Source organism: Dermacentor andersoni, chromosome 10 (assembly GCF_023375885.2).
Source record: "Dermacentor andersoni chromosome 10, qqDerAnde1_hic_scaffold, whole genome shotgun sequence".
NCBI classification, from domain to species: domain Eukaryota; kingdom Metazoa; phylum Arthropoda; class Arachnida; order Ixodida; family Ixodidae; genus Dermacentor; species Dermacentor andersoni.
Genome location: NC_092823.1, coordinates 113,965,126 through 113,986,250, shown reverse-complemented (window position 1 = coordinate 113,986,250; position 21,125 = coordinate 113,965,126). Strand labels below are relative to the sequence as shown.

Below are 21,125 nucleotides of genomic sequence, written 5' to 3'. Positions count from 1 at the left end.
AGCGATTCCTCTTGGGCAACAACTGATGATGATGATAATGCTAGAATTTCGAAACTGAAACTAAAAGTGTTATAAAATTTTCCCTTGAAATCCCACCGATCGTGCTTCTATTTGTTACAGCTTCCCGATTACATATGTTTTGTTTTAACTGCGAAGAACCGGTTTCCTTGCCTGAGAAACAGAAACAAATCCCTAAGACTGTGACGTGTTTCTGGCTTCGCTTTTGCCCTATGCAGCCCGCTAACTTTGAGATTCGGTTTTCTTCTGAGAAGGTGCTAAGAGTGCTAAGAGGCAAGTGTTGCTCCACGCATAGTAGCAAAACTCAATGCTCTGGCTCTCAAAATCGCCTCCGCCACATCCAACCACCAAAAGCATGGATGGGATGGATGCTATAAGCGCCCCTTTGAAACAGGGCGGTGGCTGATGACAATTGACATAACATATTTTTGCACCCTGCATTCGCTTCCGGCGCTTGAATCGACAAAAACAAAAGCGAACTTTTGAGATTTGTTTTTATTACTCTTCACCTTTCTATAAGAAATGATGTTGATGGCGTATTTTTGGCATAAAGTTAATATAACTAACTTCAGAGTTAGATACAGTATAGTTATAGGGACGCTTTGTATACATGGGCTTTGTATATATTTGTATATTATATATCATCAATCAACGCAAACAACGCAATCATGAACCTCCCTCAGTATGGTGGCGCCATTCACTTCAGCGGCCTGCAAACGCATGCCTTCATACACCGTAAGTTGTACTATAGAGGCTAGAAGGTTATCCTTCTAGCCTCTATAGTTGTACATGATATTTTTATACATCATCATCATCGGCCTATCTTGTGTCCACTGCAGGACCAAGGCCTCTCCCTGTGATCTCCAATTACCCCTGTTCTGCGCCTATATGTTCCAACCTATTTTTTATTCTTCTGTGAATTTCCTTGTAATGACCAGGGTTCCCTGTGAGTAACTGACCTAGGTAAACGTACTCCTTCACAGACTCCAGATGCTGACTGGCGATTCTGATCTCTTGTTCCCTTGCCCGGCTATTCTTTATTCTTGTCTTCTGCATATTAATCCTCAATCAATCATTTCAGGTCCTCAATCATTTGTTGTAACTCATCTCCGGTGTTGCTGAACAGGACAATGTCATCTACAAATCGAAGGTTGCTGAGATATTCTCCTTCAATCCTTACTCCTAAGCCTTACCAGTTTAATAGCTCGAATATTTCTTCCAAGCACGCAGTGAATAGCATAGGAGTGATTGTGTCTCCTTCTCTGACCTCTTTCTTTATAGGTCTCTTCCTTTTCTTGTGGAGAACTAAGGTAGCTGTGGAATTTCTGTAGAAACTGCCCAATATATTTACGTAAGCGTCCTCTACTCCTTGATTACGTAATGCCTCTATGACTGCTGGTATTTCGACTGAATCAAATGCCTTTTCGTAATCTATGAAATCCATTTAAAGAGGCTGATTGTACTCTGCGGATTTCTCGATTACCTGACTGATGACATGGATTGGATCCATTGTAAGGTATCCCTTCCTGAAGCCAGCCTTTTCCGTTGGTTGAGCAGTCCAGTGTTGCCCTTACTCTGTTGCAAATGATCTTGGTAAATATTTTATATAATACTGGGAGTAAACTAATGGGCCTATAATTTTTCAATTCTTTAACGTCTCCCTTTTTGTGGGTTGGTATAAAGTTTGCATTGCTCCAGTTATCTGGGACCCTTGAAGTCGATAGATACTTCATATAGAGAGCCGCCATTTTTTCAATCATTATGTCTTCTCCATCTTTGATTAAATCGACTGTTATTCCATCTTCTCCTGCCGCTTTTCCCCGTTTCATGTCTTGCAAGGCCCTTCTGACCTCATCGCTAGTTATAGGAGGAGTCTCTGCAACCTGTTCATTACTGCTTCGAATGGAGGTATCGTGGCTCCTCTGGCTACTACACAAGTCCGTATAGAATTCTTCCGCTGCTTTTACTATACCTTCGAGATTGCTGATGATATTACCCTGCTTATCTTTCAGTGCATACATCTTGTTTTGTCCTATGCCAAGTTTCGTTCTCACTGATTTTATGCTGCGCCCATTTTTTACGGCTTCCTCAGTCTTCCTCACGTTATAATTTCGAATATCCCTTTTCGCCTTGTTGATCAGTTTTGACAGTTCCGCGAATTATATCTTACCTCTTGAGTTGGACACTTTCATTTTTTTGTCGTTTCTTTATTAGGTCCTTTGTTAATTGGCAGAGTTTGCCTGCTGGTTGCCTTGGTGCCTTACCTCCAACTTCAGTTGCTCCCTCTGAAGCCAGCCTAGTTATGGTTTTATTAATTACCTCTACGTGATCTTCATCTCTCTGTTCTAGGCTGCATATTTGTTTGCAAGTACCAGCCTGAATTTGTCTGCTTTAACCCTTACTGCATCTAGGTTGGCCTGTTTCTTCTTGACCAATTTTACTCTTTCTCTCTTCAAATTGGGTGAATCCTAGCCCTAAGTTCTAGCATCAGTTCTAGCAACATGGCGGCACCTTTGCGGTTGCCGCTAGGTTCGTCAAGCTCTTCCTGTTAGTAGATAGCATACTAAGCTTATCATTCCTGCAGGGCCCCTAAAATAGTTACGTTATTTTTTTCTAAAGAGGTGCTGAAATGATGCTTTAATTTTCATAATTCATAATGATATTTCAAACACTTGTCATTGCATTAAACGAACGTCCTAGACCTCTAAAACCTAAAAAAAATAGTGACATGCCTCAAAGCGCCGCAAATTTAATATATTAGATTTTCTTCTATAGCCAGTTTCGGTTTCGTTCCCCAAGATGGTACTTTGTCCTAACGCCGCGACACAGTATATATATATATATATATATATATATATATATATATATATATGTGGGTGGTCCCATGGGAGCAGGACATTGAGACGTTTTTACGCTTGCTCCGGCTCGCTCGGTCGCCTCGGGTTTTGCTACTCATTGTGAGGGCCGAATTTTGCAGCAAGATTGCATTGCATGGTCCACACTCATTCATTTGTTTTTATTTCGGCATTTTGGTACGTTTGTAGCAAGCTCAAAATGCTGGGGGCATAATCTAAAAGCCACAACAACCTTGCTGCATCTTTACCCGATAATTGCACTTCGACTGGGGCAAAACAAAATGTCCGTACGCGACAAATATACAGTAACACCACTATGCGCGTAAAATACAATACTGGAAGTCTAGGAACGAACACTAAAAAGAAAATGCTTTACTTTTCTGCAAGTCATCAAAATTCATCAAAAGTTGGAGAAACAAAAAGCAATAGCAGCACTGCAGAAAACAATGCTGGTGGTTTCAAAGAGTAGGCAACGTACAGGGTCCCAAATATTTCGCTGCGCGCGTTCCAAAAAAGACGTTGCGCTCATCGCTGCACTGTTCTAGCTAAAATTTTGCAGAACGATCGCATTTCGGCGTCGACCTCGTTGAGTATAACACTTCGCACAGTTAACGTACTGCCTAGTTTTTAAGAAAAAATGCAAAATTTTCAGAGGTTATGGGAATGAGAGCTGCTGCCGCGACACCGCAAGCATAAACTTGTGTCGCCGCTTGGCGTCAGCTGCAGAAAGCAGCGTTTCAGGAAGGGCTGCCTCGTGTTGCCCGCTCCTGGAACGGCGTGTCACACTCGAACGATGCGTGTCTACCCAAGCGTATAATCACAGTCATGCCCAGCCACCGACATAGGCCGAGCCGTCATACCTGGCTTAACGAGGAATATATACATAAATATAATGATTACAGCTAACTCATAGGTTAACCAAGTGAAACCAAGACTTGACCTGGCTAAACCAAGCTTTCGCTTTGCATATCCAGGGTAAACTGAGCTAAGCCACAGCCAATTTTTTCAAAGTAAAATGCGGGAGAAAATTCGTAAAGTCCAGCTTACACACAACTTACAGGCATGATAGCGTCGGACTGCAATTTGAATATACGAAGAAGTAATTTGAATATACGAGAAAACATAATTCTCTGTTACGCGGAAACTCAAACACAAGCCCCTTTTTCCTTGCTTACGGGGGTACGAACCATTGATGAGTCACTGCTTGTAGCCTCTGTCCTAAGTGGTATGAGCCATTGACTCGCCCTGCACTACCGCCGGGATCGGCCCACAATAGTTTTCTATCGGGCTCCGGGTCGCAGAATATCCGGTGTCGGCCTCAGCGGGGCACGGTAACGCTATCGCGTTCCCCTCTTAAAGACGAAGCTTAAGCGTTCTCCAAGTTTTGTTTTATTGTTAGTAGAGCATTTTCCACTTTTTGCCTTATTTGTGTGTGCAGAGCGTCGTCATTTTTTAAAATCTGTTTTCACCTTTCTTGCGAGCACGATTTCGGACTGTTGAATTATTTTGCAATACTGCAGTAAGTCTCGTTTAATGCACAGATTCTACTGCTTGTCTTCTTCCTTTCTTTTGCCCCCCCCCCCCCCCCCGCCACTTTAATAAGGCAAAGGCGCTGTCGGTACTCAATAAATACGTAAATAAATACTACCTGCTTTCCATTGTTTCTCTCCCTCTTTGATCAATCTGTGTGATCGCCCGCTTCATAGGCCAGCGGCTTAATATCAGCATCATCGCTATCACTGCCTTCTCCTCCATCATCATCATCATCATCATCTAGAGTCCAGTTCACTTTGCGCATGGAGGAAGGAAAAAGGTAAGAGGGAGCACTACGTCACGGAGCCAGCCTTGGCAAGCGAACGCTCCGTGAAGCCACAGTGGTGGCCCAACACGTGACCTGTTGCGTCGACATCACGGAGCAAGAATCGATATTTGCTGAGACGTGTTCCCAGTAGCTATGGATGAATGGATGGAAAAACTTTATTGTGAGTACCAGTAGCTATGTCAGTAGTTTTTATTCGGTGCGCGCCTGTTCGGCTGCCCTGCCATGGCTCTGCCTGAACAGCGGGAACACTAAAACTAACTGCGCACTTTGACGTGCGATCACGTGCTGGGCCGACAGGTTTGGCTTCAGTCGCGTTCGGTATGCCCCTCCTATCTTTTTCCTTCCTCCATGACTTTGCGCGTGGCATTCGAGGAGGAGCATTCGACGAAGACAAAAAGAAGTACGATCACGTAGCGCGTTGTCGCGTTCCACGATCTCTCGCGCTTTCCCTTCGCGTGACATTCTTCTCGTGGATCCTTCCTTGTTCACCAGGCTGATCGTTTAACGCATACCATGGAAGACAACGCGGACAAGAGAAAGAAGTCCTCGCTCACCAAGAACCGGCCGCCATCAAACGCCGGCGCCAAGGCGACAGGTGCTCCCACAGCGGCAGCAGCGGATGCGCACGCCTTCAATGCGTCGTTGCAGAAACAAGGCTTCCGTGGCAGTAATCGAGGGTCCGATGCAAATTCCGCGCCCGGCGTCAGTACGGGGCAACCACGCGTCACTCCCGTGGCCGATGGCACCGCTTTTGGCCCGTCGTTATTTTTGTCCGGAAGCGCGGCTAAAAAGCACGCTGCTGAGGACGTGACCTTCAAGCCAAACACTGATACGAAGTTGGCCTCCGCCGCACCGTTAACGCACGTCTACAGACCTCCGAGTGCGGGCGCGTCGAAGGCTCCAAATACCACGGGCGCACCCGTAGACACGTCTTCTCTAGCAGACCACAGAAGCGTTGCTGCGACCCGGACACCTTCGGATGCGTCGTGGGCTCGAAATTCTGGTCGAAGCAGAAAGAAGCGGCGCAAGCGTAATTTGAAGTCGTCGTTGTCGTCTGCGTCCTCCACGTCCAGCAGGACGTCGAAACAAGGACCTGGCGAAGGTGAACGCAAGGTCGGCGATGCACCCTCAACATCGACGCCAGGCCGGATTGCAAACAGGCGAGTATTTATCCTGGCTTAGAAAAATACATTCGAAGTCATAGTTGACGTTCTGGACCGTAGTCTCCAGTATATATATATATATATATATATATATATATATATTCAATGCCAGCGGAGTAACCGAAACCAGCGGTAACTTTGAGGGAGCCACTCTTCGAGTGGTTGATTAGAGTCGACGGAGCTTGGTCAGGGTCACGTCAGCTTCTTTTCCTTGCACATCATGCTGAAGCAAAGCAGTGGGCACGAAGCAGCAACGGCACCCTGCGAAAGCTGTGCCTGCTCGATATATCATTAACAGGTTGATAAATAGGTGAAAATGTGGTTTCACCGCACCGGGACCACTGACGTCTATGCACTGTGGATCTGACTGGACAAGCCTAGTAAAAATACAGGAGGCTGTGTCTGAACACCATGAAATTCTGCCATCTTGTCGAAGTATTTTCCTTTAAATCAATTAGCGCGCAGCCGCCATTAATTGAGCCAATCAGTGTTTACAAGACTACGAATTTGACATAATGGCGAATATAGACAGTGTCTATATAGCACCGTGGTTAATGTGGGATGCAGTGATACTGACTTGTAAGTGCACACCTTTTACGGTGCAGTATTGTCACGCGTACAATAATTGTCGTTAATCTTCCACTCATGTTCCTTCTTAGATGCTTTGCGCTCGCTCTTGGAAACTACCTAGAAGTGCGGGGATCCTGACTGTGATTAAGCTGAGCGATCACTCGGCTTGTCGGCTTTTCCTTTAAGATCAACAAAACTCTGTTGAACTTAAGGGAAAAGCTGACTATGATTCGCCCACGCAGCCACCATATAATTAACCGAAGAAGTGCTGCTAGTTTTCTAAATTAAAGCACTGCCTAACTTCCAACTGCTGGTGATTGAGGTTCGTTATAACCGCGGTTATCCTGACGATGTTACCAAGGCACAATTGAGTGTTTTACTTTGGTAACATATGTGCCAAAAAGGTGCTTGTGCACAAGTCAAAATTTGTGTCTTCTTTTTGACTCCTCGTCACTGTCTCCAGAGCGGCACCCCAGGACCACGCCGCCGGCATCACACTTTCCAGTCACCAGTGGTCCACTGGGACGGGCGGCGTGTTCACCGGTAACTACGATGACTCTACGCCGATCAAGCAAAGGGGGACAAAGGCCAAGAACTGGGCTGACGCCCAGGGCAGGAAAAGATCAGCCGACGACCCGATGACTATGGCTTCTTACAAGCAATTACGAGCTTCCTCGGCTAAAGAACACTCAGCTCCAGAAACTGCGCCGGCGAGCCAGCGGGGAGTCGACGCAGCAGGACCGCCAGACGGCAAGGCCGGTAACTTGGCGGTCGTCCCGGGAACCTTCACGAACGAAGGAGAGACTTCGCAGCAGCGGCACGGCAACGTATTCGCAACGATGACCGCCACGTCGTACGGCTCCGTGGGCGAGAGGTCCGCTTCCCATGGTGCTGTGCCCGCAGAATCTGCCGGCGTCGTAGCTCCCGAAGGCCATCTCGTTCCAGAGGCACCGCTGGGCCAGAAGGTCGTCGACGCAGCGGTCGGTCCTTCAGCTCGCAAGGATGGCGACTCTGAGGCTGTTCTTCGCGCCGTGCTTCCTACGAACCCGGCGCTTCCCAAGGCGGAGGCATTAACGTCGCCGCGGAAGGTCATCGAGGAGCGGGAACCAGACCAACCGCCAATGGCGTTTACCGGCCAGCAAGGAACATCGCACCCGGCGCCATCGGGTAGGGAGCAGAAAGACAGGACCGGCTGGAGGAAACGGTGGCGAAGCGGGAACAGGGCGATGGAGGAGAGCGGGGCCAGCGAGGTTCACGCGGGTTCTACGCGAGGCGCGCGGAAAAGCAGCTTCGGCACCCAGGGCCAGTCGTGGTCCTTCTACCGTGAGTTCAAAGTATCGTTGATGAAACTGGGAAGATTTGGGTGTGAGTTTATACGGAGGCGGACACAGTTGGCCGTACCCACCAAACGTGATGGATTTAACGGGCGTCGGATCACGTACGCACTGCTTGTGCGACGCTGACTCGAGTTCTGCCGGTTTCTAATTTGCATTGTAATTATTTGTATTCTACGCATAAAGTATATTATACACGGCCGCTTGTGGTATATTGTTGCCATCGAAAGCAGGGACGAATATGAAAAAAAAAGAAGATATGTCGACTATAAACTGTCACTACTGATTGTACGGTCATCTCTGTGCGCGATGATGCCGACGTACTTTCTGAAACGGTTCCGCAAGTATTCCATACATTCCGAATACTTCCGTGTAAATGATACAAAACACGTCCGACAAGTTGACATACATGCATATGCGAGCTTCTATGGAAAGACTATCGGATGAGTGTGACATTTGTCAACCTGTGGAATGCTGCATACAAGTGCGGTGGTGAAACATGCAGTATACTCGTCCGCCCTTCGCAGTATACGAGACAACAGGACGGGAGCTTACACTGCACTCTCACCAACTGAACTTAGGTGTCCGAATACTGGAAATACAGAAACTTCAAGGAAACCTAGAAGAGTCACCGTCATTCACCCGCTGCTATATACCTACCATGTTTAAAACCGTAGTTCACCGATGAATGGCAATTCTTTGATGCAGGTATGCGAATGTTCGACATTTCGAATATGGAAACGAATAGTCCGCGCTATTCGATTCATATTCGATTCGAGAATACACTATTAGAAGTCGTCAAATAATCGTTTATTGTCGGACGTATAAAGGGTAGAAACGGTTACTGATGTCTCGAGGGAGGCAAAACGATGTATGTGATCACTTGGAGGATATATAACTACGGAATTGTTGCGCAGGAGCGCCAGTTCCTAAGCGAAAGCACGGGACAGATAACTTCTCGCTAATTTCGAGTCATTAAGTCAGAAATGGTCTATGTTGGGCAGCCCATATACGAATCAGTTCCGATTTATCATTTCGCCAGTCCCGCCGCGTTTGCGTTTCTTTAAGCGAATGGGCGGTGTTGCAGTACCGCATTTAATTCTCTCCTTCAATCAATGCAACAGTGTATAGTACGTGTATCTGGTAACATGCTGTTCCTTTGTATTTAGTACTGTCATAGTACGTAATGTCCCAGACAATTCGAATTAGTTAATCATTTACGTGCTCCTCGGTTGCCTGGAGGTCTGACTCCGCACGATATTATACATTCATGGTTTCATTGTATGCAGATTTCTTCTATCAAACTGTCGTCGCGCAAACGTCGTATTTTACGTCGCTTTATAAAGGAGATAATTTAGTCGACATTAGATTTGATAGTCGAGGGTCGGCTTTCCTGGAATATTTGTACTATATGAGCGATTCGGATATTTCCCTGTTCGCACGTTATTTAATGTCACCAATTTCATGCGTTCATTGTCCGTATGCCATTTAAATTGTTCTAAACGAAGTTGTGTGAATACGGAATAGTTTACGCGTAGTATCTGCAATAGTACTGAAAACTATCGGTAAATTTGGACTGCGTGAGATTACTTTCCACTTGGGCATAGTTTTCTTAACATACTCGCCTTCTTTATGCATTAAATAAAAAAAAACCTCCATTCTCTCACGCGCTTCAGTAACACACAAACACACCTACACGCACAAGCACTGACAACGGCGCACGCTTTAACGAAAAGTGCAAATAATTAACAACAAACTGGCGCATCGTCACAAGTATACGTCAAAAATACGTCACCGCCTATTATAACGATCGACGTATTTAATTTCCACACTTTTGGCTCTCTTTCTGATTTCCTCGGACGTTGCCTTTCACTGCCGGATTCGGCCACTGGACTCAGCGGATGATAAAAGGGTGAAAAAAAAAAATTGTACCAATCGTTACAAAATACGGCTTCCTGACGATACTCTATCGACATCCCAAAGCCCGACGTATCATTTCTCATATCTAGAGTTTGATTCCTCAAAATTGCGATTTCACCGCGGAAGGCAAAACGTGAAGCCCATATTACATAACACGTTTTTGATACGCTAGAGCAAAGTTCCATTTGTGGACAGTTCAGAAACCCAATTGGTAAATGCCATGTGAAAACATTTTAACGTGATATACCATTAAAGGCCCGTTGTCGCAGAAAATCCGGTGTCGGGTGTCAGCGTCGGTAGGGTTGTCCATGAGAGAGAAATGCCGTATATATATTCGGTGGGTGATATGCCACGCCTTGCTATGTGACATGCGGTATACGCGGGTTATATTGCCAAACCATTCTATCACTAAGGTTGCTCATACCTTGTCTGACATTCATGACAAAGTTATTCCTCAGAATTTTGAAAATGACAGCCCACAAACAAATGTCATGAAACAAGACAGCGACAGCGCATGCCTGTGATGTCAAATCTTCTCAGACTGAAATATTAAAAGTGCGAAAGAATAATGAAACCATGAAAATGACACAATTTCATGGCGCGCCTGCGTGCTACCTCTGGGGTCGGCCCACACAAGAGGCCGCACTTCTACCAGAAATCTCGCCTTTGTGCATAACGTTCGGTGCCAGTGTCTCCTGGTAACCATTAAGGTTACATAAGCTTCACTTGCCGGGAAGCGTGAGAAGCAGTCAGGGATCTTTGAATGCTATCGCGTTCCACTCTTAGGAGGAAGCTTTAGCTCGGGCCACGGAGCAAGAAATATAGGAGTGGAAACTCCGCTGTTTGCGGCGACCAGAAAAGGTCACAAGCCCGCGGATATATTTTCATGCTGGCGGCACCTGGCGGCATGGGAAGAAATTACCGCCGTTTCGGTTGCCAGGGCAACCGGTCGAGGGTGTTGCTCCCGTCGGCCGCGCGCGCCTGACTTCTACTGAGGGCACTCTCGCGCGCTTCTTTACCGCTTGTAGCCCGAAGAGCAACTGCTGCTACGCTTCAGCCATTTGAGCACAGTAAAAAATAAAACGCGTTTTCCATGACAGCTATAAGATGATACGTAGCTTCTGGTTGTAGCCAGGGCTATCTTGCTCCGTGGCGGGCGGTTTTCGGCTTTTTGCGCTTGCGAAACTGATGGCTACCTCGTTCGTAATCGCTCAAAGGGCGACCGCTTGTTTCTCGCTCTAGTGCTCACAGGGGTGCGCTTAGGAAGGATGCCGCCGTGCATGTGTTTCCGTTCCTTTTCTCTTTTTTTTTAAGACTCGCGAAAACTAGTTGCCCTAGCTGCTTGGCGATAAGAGGAAGATTAGCGGAAGTTTGCCACACGTGTTGCTTTTTTTGATGGGCACACAACAAAACAGTTTTCTTGAGTGCGCGCACCTACGCAGTTCGATTACGGCGTGCCCGCTGAAGCAAACACCCGTGTCGTCTGCTTGTCGTCTGCTTTGAGCGGGCGCCGCCGGAGTGAGCGCCGGAGCTGCCGGAGCCGCCGAGCCGCCTGCCGGGCGCTGCTTTTTTTTTTTTTTCCTGCTGCGGCTTCTACGACGCGCCGCATGGTGCCGCCACTGCATAGGGTAGCGTCGGCGCATGCAACAATTGTGACTTTATCTGGTCGCCCGCGCTCGCTCGCGCTGACGGGAGTTTCACCTCCTATATGTCTTACTCCGTGGCTCGGGCCCAACTCCGACGCGGCCTATTCAAATACATTGAACACGCAAAAAAGTTTTTCTGAAATAACCTGTGGACCGATTTTAATTACATCTGTTGCATTTGAGAGAGAAAGTTAAATTCTAGTGATTGTTGGTAGCGGAATTCCTGTTTAGGTCCTAAATTTTGTTAAAAAGATTTTCAAAAATTCGAAGGTATGAAAAAAATAGAAGCACGGCGTTTACAGATTCATAGCTCTGCATAAAAAACAGATATCGCAGTTCTGTAAACGGAATCCATTAGATCGTGTAAAGCGGACAAATTCGATACGTCATATTATATATTACGTGAATTTGTTACGTTGTTTAGAAGCGTTCTGCAAAAGCTGTATTTTCATATTATAAGATTTTTTTGATATTCATGTGTAACATATCAATTTCTTCCGCTTTAGAGGTACTATTAGCTGCAATTCACGGAATTGTATTATTAATTTTCGTTGCTGAGTTACAAAGTTCTATACTTGATAGTTTCGTCTTGTGAAAATTTTTGATTTTTGAAAATTTTTAATAAGAAATTGACGACCTAAATCAAAAATCTGAAACCAACAGTCACTAGGTTTTAAGGTTTTCTTTTAAATGCAACAAACCTCGTCAAATTTGGTGCAGTGGTTGCCGAGAGAAACTAATTCTCCTTGCACATGTATTTACATAGGAGCGGCCGACCTAACGCTTCCTCTTAACGGCGAAGCTTAAGAGTCATACAAGTTCCAAAAAACATTTTTCCCCACAAATCTGCTATATATACACGGCCAGAAAAGAAGTGAACCAGTTCCAGTTTTCCGTGATGTGAACTGGTGTTTGCGTTTTACGGTGTTAACGCACGCAGGTTTCAGCATATGTAAAGCTCCAACTCTTTTCGTTAGCCTTGTTCGGGACTCCGACGTCACTGCGATATACACAGCTCTCAACGTGACGTTCGTCACCGAGGAGGACACGAAGAAAGAGTGCCTCGTCTACGGCTGCGTGGTCTGCTTTAGCTCCGTGCTGTTCTCCGTGCTGGTCGCGTTCCTGATCCTGGCGTTCTTCCCGAACCGAGCCTTGACGCCTCTGGTCTGCGTGACAACCGAATGCGTGGCGGCACGCGACTACCTGGCAAGCCTGATCAACACCAGCAGGGACGCGTGCGGCGACTTTTACGGCTACGTCTGCGACTCGTGGATCGCGAGAAGAAAGGACGCCGGCAGCTTTCTCGGGGACAGCGTGACGGCGTCGCTGGCCAGCATCAACGAGTCCCTCTGGCGGAAGAACGCGGAAGGTACACGCGTGGTCATTGCCTCCTTTAGTATAGAGACGCATGCGTTTTAGAGGGCAGCTCTTAGGCGCCCGTTACTGGGTCGAGCTTTGGCGTGCCTCGGCGTCGTGCCTCGGCGTAACCGAGCGAACGAGCAGAGTAAATGATGAAAGAGCGAACGCGGAGCGCAGCGGCTGATGAAAGACGGCGAGGACGAAGAGAGCGCGAGGAGGAAGGCGCAGTGGCAGCGTGAGGAGGAAGCCACCTTGAAGCATCACCAGATGGCGCTCACATCCGTGCATCCGCGGCAGCGGCGGCACCGGGCGTGCGGGGGAAAGAGAAAAAAAGAACCAGAAAGCACGCCTTCGCGCATAGGTTTCGCCAAAAGGGTGTCCCGGCAAACGTTAGGGTTGTATAAGCTGCAGTTGCCGGGAAGCGGCAACTGTGTGGCCGGTCTATATATGGAGCCGCGCGTCGCGGCTCTGCCAGTGGGTACGGTGATTGGTGCGATGCCTCGGTATATTGTAAAATAAAAGCACGTATAGAGCTGCGCTCAAATTTCGCATTAGGGAGTATCGTAATCGTCGGCGAATTTTAAAGAGAAGCTTTTTTTTTACTCTTCCTTCAACTTTCCCACTGCTGCTGCTGTGGCTGCATTGCACACCGCGTCGAGGTGGTTCAGAGCGTGTATATACATGGAAGGAGCGTAGCAGAGTGGAAAGGAGACGCGAGAAACTCGTTTGGGCCTTTGCACCGCGTCGTATGTGCACAGTGCCCTCTGGAGCTCTCTGGGCGTCACCACATTCGCCTCTTTATTAAAACTGTGACAGCTTGCATAGCTAATTCAGGTGTTCGATCAATTTGGCAAAAAATATTTATATGACTGCCTATACTCAGATATCATGCAGTCATCGATGCGACCATCACAGGTTCTAGAACTTTGCAGCGTGGGCGATACCTTGTGATGAAAGTGCTCAGAGAGCAGGCGCGGCCGGCCCCGCGAACGGAAATCGTGCGCCGGAACCGCCATCTGTTGAACCGGAAGTGCCGAGCAGAAAACGCGGCCGTGAGTCTTTACGAGTTTATGCCGCACCTATTGTAGGGAACTCTATGCGCTCTGGCAAGCGTACGTCTGGTCTGACCCTAACTCTCTCGTGGTTTGAGGCTAGATGACTGTTCAAATAGAAATAATCGAAATAGCGAGGCCCGATGGCTACGACGCTGATAATCAATGTGGCCATGGTTTAATTCCTACGCGTGTGGCCGCGGCCGAGCGTGAGCAAACGATATGCACATCTTCGGGAGGTATATACAAGTCTTATCAAAATTCGAAATGCATATTTTCGCTTATTTAAGCCTGCTTAGTAAAGTGCTCCAGTAAATATACGCAGTAACAGTAAGAAGAAGTGCACTGATTGAAATACCTTTCTTGACTGATATCCGTATAAGCCAATAGCAGCCGTCTATGGGAATCTTGCAATTGACGACAAATACAAGGGGCCGGCAACTTCGAAACGGGGGAGGAGAAGGACTCGTTCGAAAAGAGAGTAGAAAATTCGTAGTCACTGAAGTATCCTTACGGGATTTGAATACGATAGCATTATGACTTGCGTAAGTTATCACCTTAAATTAAAACTCCATCTTAACTCGCCCTAATCCAATTTGCTCCAATGTGTACCAGTCTTAACCCCCCCCCCCCCCCCCCCCCGCCTTAATTCGCTTCACTTTTATCTACCTTAACCCACTTTAAATCTAATTTTGAGAGCGGGCCAGGTCCGATGCAGTGGCTGCTGGGCGTGGGATTTCGCACTGCGAGCCGCAGCAGATCCAGCGCAGGGAACGTGACATCACCACTTGGTCACGTGGGTTTCGGTACCAACGAATGATAACAACGGACGCCGGACTTTCCGCCACATAGGGCATTTAATGCTTTCGCATTAAAAAGATGTCCTTGCGCGCCGCTAGTGAGCTGCGCGCGCCGTGGAAGAGTGCAACATTTGGCTGAGGTGTTCACAGCAGCGCAGGCGCTGTCCGTGGACAGTGCTTTTTTGGAGTGTATGGAAGCCGCTTGTTTCCCACGACACGCTCTGCAACGACCACTTATTGCGCTGGTTGAGCTTGTGAATGCTTGAAAATTTATTTCATTCGAAGTCTTATAGGCTCCGACGTAGAGTATTGCGTGGGGGGTTTTAGGAAAGGTTAGACACGTTGAAAAGGAGCGGAAGTCAGCCCGTCATATAAAATTTACCAGTATGAAATCAAATGTTACTGTATGTTTCGGCGAGCCGCCGTGGTTGCTTAGCGGCTATGGCGTTGCGCCGCTAAGCACGAGATCGCGGGATCAAGTCCCGGTCACCGCAGCGGCCGTATTTCGATGGGAAGGGGGGTGCAAAAAAAAAAATAAAACGCCCGTGTGCTGTGCATTGGGTGCACGTTGAAGGTGCCCAGGAGAGAGAGAGAGAGAAAACAACTTTATTGAAAATGCCTGCAGAGTCCGTTAGGCTCCCTCCACGCAGGGAGGACAAGCTTTTACCGCGACGCCGTAAAAGCTTGTCCCCCTATAGTACGGCGTGTCTCATCGTGGTTTTAGCACGTAAAGCCCCGTAAGGTAATAATTAGCAATATTAGCGGTCGAAGACACAATTGTTGCTCACACATCGTTAGGCCGTAAAAAATCAACTGTAGAAATGCGCATGCAACACTTACAATTATGTGTCACACAGGAAAAAAACGGAAAACCACGGAAAACCTACTCGTTCCTATGCAGATACTGCTGAAAGATTACATGAACATTATGTAAAGAGACCGCTTGATCCATTACTGAGCAAGATTGATTTGGGCAAGGCGGTTCATTTAGTTAAATGGGGAGAACGCAGCGCAAAAAGACATGGACAAAGAAGATACAGCACACTGGACGAGCGCTGACTTGCAACTGAAATTTTTAAGTCACTACAATTCATCGGCACCCAGCGCTCGTCGCAAATACCTGCACATGATGGCGCTGCTGTCACATTCCCGGAGGGAGGAAATGGATTGACGGAAAAAGCGAAAATTCGTAACAAACGCTTTATATGGGCCACTAAGGATACGTGTAGTCCCATTGCAGTGACCAAAGAGTTTTCTATACAAAATTTACTAGGGAAAGCTTCGGCGTTAGTCTACGGATGCCGCAGCTATGCTGGTTGAGCTAGACTAACAAAATGGTGCAACAGTACGTTGGTTTTGACTCAACTTCGTTTCTGTGGCTTTATACGGCCTTATGATTTTGCGAATCGATAATTTCCAATAAAGTATAAGTGTTGGGTTATGAACTCAATCTTTGCAATAATTAGGGATCTAGTTGATACCTGCTTCCTTCTTCATGCGTTCAGAAAAATATAGGCCCCTATTAAAAAAAGTTTTCACGCCAGAATTGCTCGTAAAAGGTGCCAGAGCATCACAATGTTGGACATGTTATCCAAGGCGGTCGGCCAGTGGAAAAAAGCGCTTAGGAAATAAAGGCTTTGTGAATTCGGCTCACGATATCTTTTGTTTTGTTCGAAATTTAAAAACAAATATACCTTAATAAATAGTGCCACAAGAATGTCTGAAGCTACAAAAACGAATTTCATGTAATATACCCATTATTCCTATAGTGACTGAAGGATCTGAGCGCCAGTGTTCCCTTTAGTATTTTTTATGGAAAACTTTGACAGTGAGGGTTAAGAACTAGAAGTAGTCAAATACAAACTTTTTATAATACAAATCGGATACGAATAGCAAATATCTAATCGAACTTCGGATAGTGAGACGCAGACACGTACACTTGCAGAAGAAATATTTATTTCAGTATACTTATAGTACCACGACTGTACTGACAAGTGCGAAAAAGGCAGCAAAACATCTTAGGACAAATGACCAGTTTTATAGAGCAGACCGTAAATGGTTAACGAGTTTGAGAATTCGGGAGCGTTACCATGTTGCCGATATAAATCCTATCGGGTCGTCCCTTTCGGGTGTCGTAATACAATTATAAACATCTGCAATGAACGCTTCGATATTTATCAAACAGTATAAGGCTGACACTGTATTCGACAACATTGGTCTGAAACCTTCGCAGGAGATTCACCAGACCTCCGTTTGGTGCGCCGCGTCTACCAGGTGTGTCGCCGTTACATGTCCGGCAGCTCGAACACGGCGACGCTCAGGGAAACGCTGGAGTCGGCGAGGAAGCTGTTGAGTTGGGCCCTGATCCGCGACTGCCGCGACTACCGCGGTCTCGTCGCGCTCCTGGTGCGGACGTCGCTGCTTGTCGGCTTCCACACCGTCTTGGTCACCGAACTCTTTGGCGAGAACGGTCGCACCGCCCTGCGGTTCACCTGCGGCAGGTCGCTGGTCCGCAAGCTCACGACCGTGGGCAAGCGGATAGATCTGCAGGCCACGCTGAGGACCATCGTCGGCGACGAGTTCAAGGACATCCCCACGATCCTCGAGGTGGACGAACTTGCGGGCGGCAACCTTGACGGACCCGACTGCGCAGCGAGCGTCGAACAGGCGGACGTGGTTGGGCCGTTGAGCCTGTTTGTCGGTGGCATCGTGCCCGGCGTGAACGCGAACTCGTGGGCAGAGGCGGTCGAGGAGGTCCTGGCGTCCTCTGGCGAGAACGCGTCGCTGTTTTCCGATTTCGCCGTGGCTTCTGGAGCGGCCGGCTTTCGCCGAGCTTTCCTCGACGTGGTCTCTGCGGGCGGCATCGAGGTCAGCGCGTTATACCTCGCCACGCACCTGGACGTTGAGATCGTCTCCCTGGAGCTGTCGAGAAGACACTCGGATTCCGAAGGGGCCGCGCGGTTCTGCCTCGCGCTGTCTCGAAGGCCTCTGGCCCACTCCTGGTCGTCGCTCGTGGCGAAAATTCTTAACGTTCGCGGAAGCGAAGAGGCCCTGCGGACCATGTTCCACCAGATCAAGGCGACGGCCCATGAGACCACCATGTTCGCATGGCTGCCAGAAGCAATGCGTCGAGTCGCCGCAGGAAAGATCAGTGGAGTGAACCTCGCAGTCGCTTCTGAAGACGTGTCCGTGAGTGGCAGGCCTTTCTTCGATTAAAAGATTTCTTTGTTGCTAGAAATAGCGCTCGCATGTAGAGAATGCATGGACGTGCTGTAGGCTGTTTTCACGAGTGGAATACCTAAGTTTGAGCGACTATTCGTGCGCGCGACCTGTCAGAACAGATCGGTCTAGCCGAAAGGAATATCGCAGTCCTTAGGATAAAAAGTTGCAGTGCTGGAAGTGGTGCAAGACGTTATCAGGTCGTCGCTTTTTTGCATGCTAAAGTTGGTGCGGAGAGGCGTCGAAATTTTCTAGCGCCGTCGCTGGGGAAGAAATTGTGTTGAGCGGTTTCTTTGGGGGTCGACTTTCATGCATGATTATCTAAACGTGTAAACTTTGCCAGTCAACGACACTTAGAAATGACGGCAAAGGAGAATACAGAATATGTACACAGAACGGGTGCAAAGCGGAATAGTGCTTAATGCAGTTTGGTTGCAAAGGGCCACAGGCTTTGAAACTTATCTGACAAAAATTCTTTTACACTTTTTTCCTATTAGCGCTGTTGTGAAAGCGCAATATTTTGCCGTCGAAGCTCATCAGTTTTCATCTTTCATAATGTACTGGAAATTGCAGTACTCCTTCGGTGAGGACAACTCCTAGTACACTGTTATATCGCGGTAACATTTTTATTGTTGCTGTGGTTTGCGTAGGCGTGCGCTGCATTTTAATTTCCCAACTGACACAGCGAGACCAGTGTCACCATAGAAACAAATGGGAATAGTTCGTTCATGGCACTTCTAAAAGCTCGCTAAGCCGAAGAGCACAACACGAACAACAGCAGACACCGGTACAGGATAAAGCAAAACTACAGCAGCTGCTTAAGTTTCCGTGCGCTGAAGGGTGGCTGGGAATGGTGATTGCGTCTTTGTCTTACTTGCATTTTCCTAATCGTGCACGTCATCCGATATCTGTTGGTTTCAAGCGACCACAGTGTTCTTCGGCTGAACTCCTTACCAACGCCTTTATTATTATTTTTGTTTGTCTCTGTCGTGAACACTGCAGTCTAACTCTGCCCGGACGGGCAACGCCACAGACCCCTACGCGTCGCTCATCGCAAATTCGGAAGAGAGAAACGCAACTTTCGTCGAGCTCTTCGTGAAGGCCATGTCGATCGCTCACGGCCTGCGCATTCGAAGTCCGCCGACGCGGTCGCAGTCCGCCGTCTCTCAACTGGAAGAACGCCACGAGGTGGCGTACTTGTCGGCGACGTCGTCCATGGTGGTGCCGACGCTTTACCGGCGCGCTCCCCTCCTCTACGCGACGGGCGTACCGTCCCACTTCAACTATGCCACCGTCGGCGCAGTGCTGGCCACGCGAATTGTGGACGTCGTGGCACCGGCTCTTGGGATAGAAATGGTAGGCTTCTCGGCTGCCTCACATTCCGTCATGTCGTGGGCGAGCGTACTTACTCGCGAGAGCACTCATTTACAGTTACACTCATTTCTCCAGTACATTTAGCGTGGACACATTAGTTCTTCGTGTAGTGCGTGTACAGGTCACGTGGTGCGTATTGGACGCTGTGGTACTTTGTGCTATCTCATCATCACTTGCCGCCTGCCTCTCCCGTTTCTCCTTATCCTGGCGAGGAGTTAGCAGGCTTGGGACACGCTCTTCCGGAAGACCAACATCAGCTCTTTTTAAATAAAGGCGAATCAAAGATAAGCATAACTTAAGCGTAAATAATTACTTCTTTAAGGTACCAAAAATTCCACTCATGCCGTGAGTCTTGGTCTTTTCTGGCTTGACAAGGCCAGAGCCAAAAAAGACGCGAAAACGAAAGATGGATGGATTTCACGCTTGATCGCGAAGTTAAAGAAAATTTGAAGTCCGGCCCCTTAATCCTTTTCCTTCCAGTCTTCAATCTCTTATTGCGAAAGGAACGAAAATGTAGCTTGTAAATAATTTTGTCCTTCTATACTTATTTAATGCTGCTCTTTAGTCTCCCTTTAATATATCTACCCTTCTCTGTGCTTAGAGAGCTCCGCCGCAAGCGCCGGGGTTTAGCCGAATGGCTACAGCGTTGAGCTGTTGAGCTCGAGGTTGCCGGTCCAATCCCGGCCGGGACGGCCGCATTCCGATGGACGCGGAGTACCGTGCGTTGCGTCCACTATACTACGCGTGCCTCATAATCAGATCGAGGTGTCCGGCGCGCAAAACCCCCGCAGTTGAACTAAATTAACGCTCCCCTCTCATCTCGGCGCGCCGTCGCAGGGGCAAGGAACAAGCCAACACGCCGACCTCTGGTGGACGCGAGCGGCATGGCGCCAGTTCAACGCCAGCGCCCTCTGCTTGCAGCGACTGCACGAGCGTCTCGGACTGCGGTACGGCTCGAGTGGCGGCGAGCTCCAGCGTCGCGACATGCTCCTCCGCGCCCAGGGCCTCCGGCTCGCCTACGACGCCCTGGTGGCCAGTCTGCGTCCCGTAGCGTCCAACGTACACCTCCGGGCCCACTGGCACGAGGCGCAGGTCGTGTTCTTCGTCAGGTTCTGCCTGCTCTCCTGCGACGCCGACCAGCACCGCCAGGCGGCGCTATCGTCGCGCGCCCGGTGCCTCGTGCCGCTGCACAACATGCCCGAGTTCGGAGCCGCGTTCGACTGCGTGTCGCGGGAGGACTTCGTGACCGAGCAGTGCGTGGCGTGACATTGATGCGTCACGCGGCGGTCCGCGAAGCGTGCGACGCCGGTAGCGCCACCTGCTGTAATAGCTCGGGACGCCTCGACGAGGATTCGCGTGTTGCAGAGTCGAATGCGACTCGTATCTGCTTCAAACTTAATGAGTAAGATGTGTGTGTGTGTGTTGTTTTTTTCGGGGGGGTATAAACGGAACTGCTTGGACAATATTTAGAGGTATCGTCGCGCCCATGCTAACTATTATATAAAATGGCGTCAATATTGCGGATACGCGGATAGGGTCTTTGCGGCACACCATGACTGCTGAGGTCGCCGCAACAGAGGCTTGTAGGAGGCATTGGAGGTATGCCAGCTTAGAATTAGTAAGCTGGCGTCTAGCTCTCTTTTTGTGTTGTGTGAATTGAACGGTGGGATAGCATCGCCGACGTCTATGTTTTCTATAGCAAACGCACCGAGTATCGCCGTTGCGCATCGATTAACAAATTTTGATGGCAACGATGACTACGTATTTCCTAAACCCTTCCGCTGTTATGCAGCTCATGTGTGCAAAGTCAGTGCAATCACGGTCGCAGCTGCCACTGCCTCGTAGGTCAATGCTTTCTAAAAATGTTATGCTTGAATGAACTTTGTTGTCTTACATGCGTCCTCCAGCGATATAATGCGTCCTCAAGCGATATGATTATTCTACGTGATGTATGAGCATGTGTTCGCGGCATGGGTGGATGGATGATATGACG

At 48.3% G+C, this 21,125-nt stretch overlaps 1 protein-coding gene across 1 annotated transcript; it reads left to right on the top strand.

Moving 5' to 3' along the window:
* Nucleotides 1-5,208: 5,208 nt before the first annotated feature.
* LOC126544739 (uncharacterized) lies at nucleotides 5,209-20,398 on the top strand. The gene is made up of 6 exons (XM_055078128.1): nucleotides 5,209-5,855; nucleotides 6,892-7,751; nucleotides 12,344-12,697; nucleotides 16,773-17,728; nucleotides 18,761-19,153; nucleotides 19,970-20,398. Exons 1-6 carry the CDS (start codon nucleotides 5,209-5,211, stop codon nucleotides 20,396-20,398), a joined length of 3,639 nt encoding a protein of 1,212 aa, XP_054934103.1.
* Nucleotides 20,399-21,125: the final 727 nt, after the last annotated feature.